At 42.6% G+C, this 11,370-nt stretch overlaps 1 protein-coding gene across 2 annotated transcripts; it reads left to right on the top strand.

The window, feature by feature from the left end:
* Positions 1–2,384: 2,384 nt before the first annotated feature.
* MED4 (mediator complex subunit 4) lies at positions 2,385–11,049 on the top strand. Of its 2 annotated transcripts, XM_080594649.1 has the most exons (8): positions 2,385–2,540; positions 4,466–4,532; positions 4,875–5,045; positions 5,420–5,477; positions 6,417–6,503; positions 7,692–7,823; positions 10,286–10,503; positions 10,919–11,049. In XM_080594649.1, exons 1-7 carry the CDS (start codon positions 2,443–2,445, stop codon positions 10,456–10,458), a joined length of 786 nt encoding a protein of 261 aa, XP_080450775.1. In that variant the 5' UTR covers positions 2,385–2,442; the 3' UTR covers positions 10,459–10,503; positions 10,919–11,049. The 2 variants fall into 2 exon arrangements, with proteins under 2 accessions (XP_080450775.1, XP_080450774.1); XM_080594648.1 differs by having other exon boundaries at positions 10,286–11,049.
* The last annotated feature ends 321 nt before the right edge of the window (positions 11,050–11,370 follow it).

The raw sequence follows: 11,370 nt of genomic DNA, 5'->3' as shown, positions 1-11,370 counted from the left end.
AATGTCCAATAAACTCGCTGTGCATGGAGAGATACGTTCATGGCCACACAACATAAAATCTTCTTAGACTGCTGAAGAAAATTAGGGAACAATGCTTAGCTATTCAGGAAAGGCATAAGCTTTAAAGGAGCAGAGCTGGCTCAAAACCAACACAATTATGAAAAAAAGTTTACTCAGGGGAAAGAAGGCCAAAAGCACTGAAGAACTGAGGAAACAGAGGAACCAACACTGGGGGAACAGAGGCTTTCTTGTTTTGTATGGCTGTTTCAGAAGCCTATTCAGCAAATCATCCACTTCAACCAGTGGGCCCACGGGGCAAATTTGGGGTTCAAGCCCATTTCACCCAGCCTTCCCCTTTGTCCTGAAGGACACAGCCTGAATGCCTTTCTGTGTCTCAGCACAGGGAGGCATTCCCTGATGCCTCTGGTCTCAGCCTGTCCTCCCACGTAGAGGCAGGAGCTCCAATTAAGTCTTTGCCTGGGAACCTGCACTTCACAGCCACTGCTGCATCCACAGGGCAAGGATAGGGGAAGGACTGGGCACCCGAAAACAGCCAGACGTCCGTGCTGCCTTGAGGAGGTCAGCGGTTTGGGAAGAGGCGGTCTGCTCCAGTGAAAGCCTGATGGCACGGTTGGGCAGGAGAAGTGCTGCTGTCAAAAGGGAGGGAGGCAACAGGTTCCTGGGCACCAGAAAGGAGAGGGAAAATCAGCTTGCAGGAGCCACCTACATCAGATATTCACTCCTTGGCCTGTCAAGTTCTGGCATCCAATTAATGCTGCAGGCTTTAGCTCTAGTGAAAGTATTCTTACGGCCCTGAAATGTATTAGAACTCCTTCAGGTCTAAATCATTCAGATGCCAAAAGGAATGTGAGAAAGAAAATGATTTAGCGGAAGGATTGCTTTATTTTCTGGAGCTGCTATTTCCTTCTGTTTCTGCACCCGTACAGACACTCTAACAAATCAGCGAAGTGGATGCACAACCAGACAACATCACTGATTATATCCTTCCATGAACAAAGTCATTGAAATACTGGGGAAAAAAAGCAAGCAAAAGTTATTTAAAGAGTGGAACTATTTGGCGAGATTTTATCTGCTATGTAGTTTAAAGAGAATTCCCAAACTATCTGCAATCAGGGCTCTGAGGGTTGTTGTATATTGTAAACGAATTTTAAATAACTCTTGTTGGCAGAGTTATCTTCTTCTCGGGGTTGCCAAATCTCATTACTTTATCACAAATCTCATAATGCTGAATCGTTTATTCAAACCACAATTTAAAGAACCATTGATTAATGAGTTTCTTGCCTTTCATTTTTTTTTCTTTTTTTAATAAGTGTAAATTTCTCAGGGACATACTTATTACAGAAGGTAAAAAAAGATAATCAGAGTAAATACCAGAACAGCCAGAGATGTTATCATTCATCTAGTGCTTTCTTTAACCAAGAGAGAAGAGAATCTCTGTTTGCTGGCGGGTTTTGCAGCTGCCTGCTGGCAACAGAAGAATGTGGAGCCTGGGGACTCCGTGCTCTTCTGTGGAAGTGCTTACCCCTGCTATAAACCCTGGCCCTGGACTAGTTTTCACTCCCTCATCTGCCCTCCACCTTCTGTCTCCATGTCTTCCCATTACCAAAAGTTTCATGACTGTAAAAAATTCCACTGGCTTCACTTATGACCCCACCCAGAGCTAGCGGCCTGTTTACAGCACCAGCCCCAATGCAGCAACATCGAAAAAAACACACGCCAAACAGTATTTTTCAATTAAAGCTCAGCTGCCAGCAGGATCGAGGGCAGGATTTGCATGTTAGCTGCCCCACCATCCGATCACAGCATGTAGACTTGGGTAATGGGGGCAGAGGTGCCGTTAGCCTCCATGGAGAGGTTGTGTCTCCTCTTGGCACCTCTTAGGTCGTGCTTATGGGACAGAAAGCCTAGGTAAGAGGTGTTCTTGGCTCTGTCCTACATATAGCTTGGGGTTTTGTTACATGTTCAGTGTCAGCCACTTAATTTTAACTGTTCCCATCTGATAGAGCACCTAAGGGATTTTCAGACATCAAGACCCTCAGACACTGAGGTAAAAACGCCAAGCTGCAAGCCCTTTCTTCGCCGTTCGCTTTCTAAGCCTTTAGAGTACATCTGAATCTCATCTAGGAGGCTTTCCTGTGGAAACCCTGGGACCCAAAACGCCTTCAGCAGAGCCACAGGCGCTTGTACAACGCCCCAGCTCCAGCAGAGGGCGTCCCCACACAGACGCGACCCCCCTCCCCTCAGGGGAGCCGTTGCTCCCCTCAGCCGCTTCCCGCCTCCCCTCCCCGCTGGGGCGCATGCGCACTGCGCAGCTCCCCCCCGCCGCCGGCAGCGTAATGGCGGCGGCGGCACCTCCCTCCCCGCTGGGGCCGCCTTGCGCATGCGCCGTGCGCGCCTGCGCCCTCCGCCGCCGGCAGCGTAATGGCGGCGGCTGCCGCGGCGGTGGCGGGCGGCGGGGAGCGGAGCAGCACCCGGGAGCGGCTGCTGGCGGCGCTGGAGGACCTGGAGCTCTTGGCCAGGTACTGTGCTCTGCCCCCGCTGCTGACCGCATCGGTGTGGGGAGGTGGGAGCGAGCGGGGAGCTCAGGGTAGGCGTGTGTTCATGCTCCCTCCCTCCATTTTTTTTTATTTTTCAATGCAAATCATGCTAAAGTCATCATTCGTAGGTGGTGGTGCGTGGTTTAAGCCTTTCTGGTCATTGCCAAGGCAGTGGTAAAGGTGATCTCGGTGATCAGGTGGCCGTCCTGACTGCTATGAGGCCATGCTGCTAGCCCCAGCCAAGCTGGCCACCATGTTGTGTGCCACAGCTGGCAGCGTAATTAAACGGCTTAATTATCTTCCTTCTTCCAACAAGAGCAGGAGCTTCCGAAAACTTTTAAGATGGAGCATCCCGTGCTGTCTGTGGGGCTGGCTCACTCCCCATGGCCACCACAGGTACCACAAGGAAACCATGCTGCTAAGTTGCTACTGTCTTTCTAGTTGAGTTCATAACTAGTTTCTAGTTATTTTAAGTTTTAGAAGCTCTTGTGACACTTGGGTTGCTGGAGAATGTCCAGTCTCTTTGGAAAAAAACAGATGTACTCTTCATCACAACATATTTTTTTTCCATCTTGGTTCTACTATTCTACTGTAATGACTCCAGAGCGTCCCTTAGCAGTACTTTAGGCAATCCTCCTGTTGATCAGTGGTGTCGCAGCCCCACAGGGCTTGGCTTTTCACAGTCATGGGTACTTGCACGGCTGTAGGCACAGATACAAGGCAACATGTCTAGTCTATAACCCCTGTGTAGTTTTGAATTGCATATGTGGTTTACTTGGCAAACACAAGACAGAATTGTGACCCACCACAACATCAGCCCTGATGGTGTTACCAGACCTAGTTACAACAGATTTTGTTTGCTATTATCAGTGTCAATCAGGTGTGATTGATACTTTAGTGGCAATGACAAGTTTCTTTATTCTGTAATAGTTTTAAATGATTTTGGTGTTTAGGACAAGATGCTGTTTATAGCTTTACTGGTGAGGGTTTTACTCAGACTTTTTGGAAAGTACCTGCTGTCGTCTTAAGATTATGGCCCTGCTACTATATTAGTCATATATCTGTGTTGAGCTACGTGCTCCAGCCCAAGCAAAGGATAGGTGCTGTTCCAACAACTCTACTTTGGATAAATAATTATTCATGCGCAGTGTTGTACTTCCTTCCATAGCCTTAGAAGGCAAACACATTCACCAAATTTATAGCAAGATGCCTTTTTGCAGCATGGTCTTGTTTAGTGAGTCCCCTTTGAGGTTCTCGATGGCTCTTCATAGCAGTGGCAGAGTAAATGGGTACCATGAAGCAAGACCAAGAAGTTTGTTTGAGAAGCACTTCTGACCTAGCCCTGGGTTATTACCAATTTTTCAGTGTTTGTGCCTGATTGATACACTGCTAGCATACCGTTGTGGAAATACCTGTTTTTATAGAAGTAGTTTGACAACAAACTGAAGATGTGTGAAAGCACAGATGTAATTGCTCTAAACCCAAGTGTGATATTTGCTCTGCAGTAAAAGTGGAGGAAAAACGGAGAACAAAAATAATGTTGACAAATTAATCTTTCGTGCCCTCTTGCAACAAAGGCAGTAAAAGTAGGATATGAATGCATTTCTTTGTGCTGTTTTTCCTCAGCTTTTGCTTGTGTCTTATGCAGTTTGGCAAGAACTTAGCGTGTTTTGAGTACAAATACACGAGTACTTCATGAGCTCAAAGAAAAAAAAAGGAACATTTTCCAGTCTGTGAAACTATTCACAGAATTAGTTGCAAAATCCCTGCCATCACCACAATATAAAATTGTAAAATACTCGAGTACATGAATGCTTTTATAATGATATAGATACTTTGATAATATGGGGATGTGAGTTAAAAATAATGGCTTAGAAAATTGCATAAACACACAGTTTTTCTTTCAGGGAGCTAATTGAAATTTTGGCAATTTCAAGAAATCAGAAGCTTCCACAACCAGGAGAAGAGAGCCAGGTAAACTGACTTTATTAATTGTAGTTCTTTGTTTGGGTAAGCACTATGATTTACTTATTTTTTCCCTTTTTTAATTTCTCCCTTCGTCCATGCCAATACTCAGGCCAATAGTGATGCTGAGGCTTTGGCCCTACTAAAAAAGTTCTTGGTCCTCATGTTGGTGTTTGTTTGTTCATTTGTTGTGTGCTTCCTAGGCTGTTTCTGCAAAAAGAGCAAAAATTTGGTTTCATTTTTCATACAAACAGAAATACTCTTGTGGATGTCAGTTGTTCTTTGCAGCGCGATTGAGGGTATGTTGTTACTTGAGCTAATTAAAAGTTGTACAAAACTCTTGTCTAATAGATCCTGGAGCTGCTGATTCAGAGAGATGGAGAGTTTCAAGAGCTAATGAAGTTGGCAGTTGACCAGGGGAAAATCCATCACGAAATGCAGCTTTTAGAAAAGGTAGTAGAAAAGAGGGATAATGATATTCAGCAGCTGCAGAAGCAACTGAAAGAAGCAGAGCATATTCTGGTAAGTTCTTAATGATGTGTTTGCTTTTGAGCATTTACATGGGGAAAAAGATGGTTCTGGAGAAGGCAGTGTTGTGTTAGTTTGAGAAGATTTAAATATTTAAAACTTTGTGGGAGCTTTAGTGTTGTTAGTTTTTTTTTCTCTCGTTAGTCAAATACTGTCTAGTTATCATGGTATTCAGTTTAGTTTTATAATGGTAATTTTCTTCCAAACCTACTTTATGCCTGTTTATTTTGAAAATGTTCCTTGAGTAGTTTCTCTCTCAAAATGCAATTAAATGCAACAGTTTATTCACAGAGCTGACTTAATGTAGAAGTATACAAATGAAAGATGTATTGAAGTTTTGGTTTAGTTCTTTTTTTTCCTACAACTAGGCAACAGCTGTTTATCAAGCAAAGGAAAAGCTGAAATCAATTGAAAAGGCAAGAAAAGGTGAGTATCCATGATTGTACATAATACACAAACACAGATGTAAAGAAAGTTGCTACTGAGCTCAAGTTATTTTTTTAATATCGTTACCACAGATTTCAGATGCTTTGTCTATAAAACAAATTTCCTCTTCATTACTGTCCTGTAAACCTTTTCAACAGAATAAAGGCAGAATGTGTTTTTCACAAATCAATTATTTTCTGTGTCAAACATATCTTAATATTAGACTTGATTTCAAGTTTCTTGACACTCTTCTTGGACTGATAGTAGTGTATCTGCTTACATAAACATTTTAACAAAGGCAAATTGCCTCAGACCAAATACTTAAATAAGGGAAAGAATTTCTGTGTGCAATAACATTTATTTTGTACAATTACATTGTATATGAAAGACTGATTAGATGGTGATACTGGTTTGTATGTGTATCAATTACTGCTACTCTGTGGCACTTGCCAAGCTAGACTGAATTTTGGTCTCATTTACACTACCTCTTATCATTTTGTCATTTTTCTTCTAAAAAAAATCAAGGATTTTCATAAAGATTTTAGTACCTGTAATGCAGACGTGTTTATTAAACAAGGTCTGCTACATGTATAATCTACAATTACCAAAAAAAAAAGAAATCTTAATTACTACAGAAAATTTCATAACAGAAGTGCTGAATTGCAACATGGAAGAGATTAGTTTGTGTTGTTTTCACAGGGTTGAAGAGCAGTCAGTTGACATGGAAGGCGTACTGAACTTGTGGCTGAAAAGTCAGTTCACTGCAACCCTCATTCTTGTGTAGCCCAAGCAATCTAAGCAGTCATTGCATTCGAAGAATACTCTTGATGTTTGGCAAAATGACATTTCTAATGTTTTCAATGTGACAGTATCCAATATTCTGAAATAACTGAATAATGCAATCTCAAAAAAATAGTGACTTTCTTTCCCTTCTTCCAGGTGCCATTTCATCTGAAGAAATAATTAAATACGCCCATAGGATCAGTGCTAGCAATGCTGTTTGCGCCCCACTGACATGGGTACCAGGTAAATAACGTTTTTCTGACAATTTTTTTAATAACAAACCATAGTTGGTATCTGACCTTACAGTGTTTTAACATAATGAAGTTTCTCACCAGTGTATATATTCTTTACAGAGGATGTTAGTAGTTGGTGGAGACAGAAGCAGGGCTTTCATTGTGTTGGGTTATGTTATGATAGATTTGGAAACTACCCTCCTTGTCTAAAATGAAAGTCTTTTTCCAGTAGTTGTCACAGTCATAGAATGGTTTGGGTTGGAAGGGATGTTAAAGACCACCTAATTCCACCCGCCCCTGCCGTGGGTAGGGACGCCACCCTCTAGACCAGGTTGCCCAAAGCCCCATCCAACCTGGCGTTGAACACCTGCAGGGATGGGGCATCCACAGCTTCTCTGGGCAGCCTGTTCAGTGCCTCACCACCCTCACAGTGAAGAATTTCTTATAACCAATCTAAATCTACAGTCTTCCAGTTTAAAACCATTAGCTGTTGTCCTATCACTATATACCCTTGTAAAAAGTCACTCTCCGTCTTTCTTAGAAGCCCACTTTAAGTACTGGAAGGCTGCCAGAAGGTCTCCCTAGAGACCTTCTCTTCTCTTCTCTAGGCAAAACATCCCCAGCTCTCTCAGCCTCTCTTCATAGGAGAGGTGCTGCAGCCCTCTGATTGTCTCTGTGGTCCTCCTCTAGGCATGCTCTAACAGGTCCCTGTTGTATTTTTTATGCTGGGCGTCCCCAGAGCTGAATGCAGCACTCCAGGTGGAGTTTCTCAAGAGCAGAGTAGAGAGGGAGAATCCCCTCCCTCACCCTGCTGGCCACGCTGCTTTTGGTGCAGCCCAGGATACAGTTGGCTTCCTGGGCTGCAAGTACTCACTGAAAAATTGAACGGGAGCTGGCATCCAAGAGTATCCTACAGTCCTGCTCCTCAGGGCTGTTCTCAACCTGTTCGTCTCCTGCCCGTGCTATTTAGTTGTGAAGTAGCAGAGAGAGCAAAGAGACCTTCTAAACGTGATTATTTTTTTAAACGTACTTTTTGTGCCAAGTGTGAATGAACAAGGAAAGTCTTGTATTTTAACAGAACATGGGTGATGCTCATTGCTGATTCAACCAGAGTACTTTTTTTTTAAATCAGGAAACTGAAGAGAAAAAGATAATGTTGGCAAGGCAATTGTTAAATAGTAATTTTTTTCTTTTCAAGGGGACCCACGTAGGCCCTATCCTACAGATCTAGAAATGAGGAGTGGCCTCTTGGGTCAGATGAACAACCCATCCACTAATGGGGTTAATGGACACTTACCAGGGGATGCACTTGCAGCTGGCAGACTGCCAGGTAAGAGAAGCCTTTTTTCCCCCCCTTACATTATTGTCAGAACAAACGTTGCTTGGCAGTGTCAAGTCAGAGTTAAAATAACAAAAATTATGGCCAACATTGTTCTGTAGCGGTGAAGGACTAGTTAATAGAGTTAACAGTTAGAAGTTGCATCGTTTTATTTCATGCTAAATCACACTGCAGACACTAGAACTAAGTCAATGTAAAAAAAACCTCAGTTGTCCTTCAAGTCACTTGTTCTAGATTGCTGTAAACTAAATGATACTCAATCATATCAAAAAGAAGCATTTCCAAAGCAACCTTGTCTTAGCAGTGGTGACAATGAAATTGTGAAAGCTGTATTCAGAAGAAAGGAGGTTTATTGTCATCCCCTGCTTTCCTTTAAGTTTACACTGTGTATAGCAACACTGGTTAGAATTTCTGGATTGAAAAGCCATTGGCAAGGACCGCTGGTGAGGCAGTGCCTTGAGTGCAGGAATTAAGGTTTAATTTGTTAATTGCTTAGTGCATTGCCTGAGGCGTTTTCACTGACTTTAGTGGGATTCATTCATTTATGCTAAAATATAATTTAATGGTAAATGGCAGTAGCTTAATGAAGAATTCAGTAGTTCTGTTGCTTTGCAGCATTAAGTTATCATGGTTAGACTAAATTGTGGAAAAATTCCTAGTTTGGAATCAGAGGAGATCTGCAACAGTTCTTAACTACCTGTTAAGCCTATTGTAGGTGTTATGAGAAGCTTGTTTTCAAAAATTACACAAAAAATATTAAAAAAGAAAACCCACGAAACAAACACAAACAACAGAAATGCCTATATTGCAACTCCACGGGAGAAACAATAAACTTGGAGTTTGTGTTTCCAGTCACCTGTCTAATCCTCATGTCACTTCTTAGAAAGTCAGTTGAAGTTCTGCATCATCTCCCTTTCTAAACCTCTGGCCCTGGATATAATAGGGAAGCCTGTAGGATTCAAGTCAGTGAGCTGCAGAGAAGGAATGGGGCCCTCAAGTCTGTTCACAGCAACCCAGCAGGGAAATGCGAAGATGGGTCTGTGGTCAGAGGTGTCAAGATTGTGTCTTGTAGCATGCTGTAATTTGGATGTTTCCCTAAATTTTGGTAGAGCCCATTTTGGCCGGCTCCTCTGTGCTATGTCAGACTTGCTTTTTTTGTTTGAGTGTTGTCTCTGTAAGAACAGAAAGTTCACTCCGTAGGGCTTTTTTGTGAGAGGTTGGAAAAAGTGGGATTTGAACTCAACGAAAGGAGTTAACTGAATCTGGGTCTCCCATGTCAGGGGAAATCCTCTAATTACTAGACTGTCAGGTGAGAGGGAAAAACCTCATTTAAAAGAAAGAGACTGACACAGCATTTTGTGTAGGGATCCTCAATCTGTTGGTGTGTGATGGGGAGCGTCCTGAGAATGCTAATTATGGCATTGAGTCCTTTCAGAGACTTCTACAGAGAAATGTCCAGTTGCTGAGTCCTTAATGAGTCTGCGAGCCAGCCACTGGGCTGCTCCTCACAGCTCCGAGGCTGTTCAGTACACACTTTTGACCAGGTTTAATGATACTTTAATTCTGGTGTTGAAAACATGGCCACAGGATGTAAACCATCAGTTTACAATCTCAGCTGGTTCAAGTGAAGCTGGCTAACGTCACAGCTGGGTTAAGACCACCCGGTGCTATTGTTGGTTTTCCAAAAGCAGGCAGAGAACTGGCATACAGGCTGCACCGTGGCCTCACATCTGGTGGTGAGTCAGATTTGTATAGCTAGATAATGCACACATTATAGGGGGAAGAATACCCTTTACTTTCATGAGGAGTACAGGACAGGAGGGCTTTGGAAGTAGGAGATAAGAAGGAATAGATTTGAGAGAAGATGGAGGCAACTGAAGCCGTACCGGCTGGGGTGCTGTGGGGCATTCCTTGCTGACTGTGGCCCTAGTTTTGTAGTAGGACTGTCTTCTCCTTGGTGCACCATATTTGCTGTTGGAAAAAGGATAACAAAGGTGTTTGACCCAAATTGAGACAAAACCTTTAAGTCTAGATTTCTGTGATGCGCCTTACGTATTTATTTGTTTTTTGATCTAATGTTTTCATCTCTTTTTGCATACTGACGGAGGGCGACCATTTTCATTACTGCCGGTGCTTGTGCCTGTTCAGTCAGTTCTTATAGAGATTTTCATCTTCAAAGCACCTTTTGAATATATACTGTTTTGATGTGGAGTGGCGAGAGATTGAGCCACCTACATAAATGGACCTCTCTGGCAGAAAAGGCTTTTACAGTGATAGAATGGCTCCGTCATGAGATGTTCTCTATGTGTTATTTGAGTGTTTCAACTGTCCAAGAATCAGTCATGTTTTTAAGATTGGTTTTAATTTTACACTGGAGTTCTATTTTATCTGTATTACTCGATTTGTGGACATACAAAGCTGATAGTTTGATTGACTATACCCCTTGTTTCCAGACGTGCTCGCTCCTCAGTATCCTTGGCAGTCAAGTGATATGTCGATGAACATGCTACCTCCTAATCACAGTAATGACTTCATGTTGGAGCCTCCAGGACACAATAAAGAGAATGAAGATGATGTAGAAGTTATGTCAACAGACTCCTCGAGCAGCAGCAGTGACTCAGACTAGATACATGGGGGGCAGTATCCCTGCTAGACCTTTCCTGTGGTGAAGGTAGGTTGGATGCTGTTAGTCACCGACTGCAATACCCTTTTATTCTGCTGGCAGTCCCGCGCAAGGAGAAGATACAGCTGGCTCAAGAAAAAAAAGGGTGACTGATTTCAGATCATGGACTTGAGATTTTTTTCCCCCATTAGATGCTCAAGTAAAATGGGAGCTTTCTGCTGGAGGAGCGAAGTCAAATTTCCAGTGATTATGTAAATGTGTGAATGTGTATGTATGCAAGAGATGCGCACGTGTATATAAATATTTACTATACGCTAGATGACAAAAGTTCCTGGGAAAAAAGGTGTAAGGGGAATCCCCTTGTATGTTTGTTAGTAACTTTACTCTTTTGATGATAGCCTTTTCTATGGCACAGAAATGAGGCATAAAATTTGTAATTTTAATATCTTTTTTGTTACTGCAGAAATCCATGTTCTTGATCGTCTACTGTGTTCTGAGAACAAAAACACGGCAGCAAGGTGCAAAAAAAAATGTTTGTAATTATTGTAATATATAATGAATGGTTTGTCATAAATAAATTCACCTTTGATGCTACTTTGTTGCATTTTGCAAACTTAAATCTCAGATGTGGTAACTTCATTAGTCAGCACATTTTGTGCCAGTATTTTTGTGATTTCTGATTGAGTTTCAGAAGTTTGTATTCCATTTTCCCCTTTGCAAAGTGCCATGTCAGTATTAAAAGCAGCTGAGCAGTCAGCAGCTGAAAGCCTCTCTTTTCCAGCTGAGCTTAGCAGGTACACACCTAACAGTGCGGATCCTGAGGCAGTGATGTAACGTGCCTGTTCGCAAGACCTCACTGATACTTTTGGTCAGGCATCCTGGGATCCTGGAGATGGTGTGTTGGGTTTACGTGGC

The sequence above is a fragment of the Anser brachyrhynchus genome, assembly GCF_964034855.1.
Source record: "Anser brachyrhynchus genome assembly, chromosome: 1".
Classification (NCBI taxonomy): domain Eukaryota; kingdom Metazoa; phylum Chordata; class Aves; order Anseriformes; family Anatidae; genus Anser; species Anser brachyrhynchus.
Note: the sequence above shows the minus strand (reverse complement) of the source record. Positions and strands in the feature narration are given on the sequence as shown.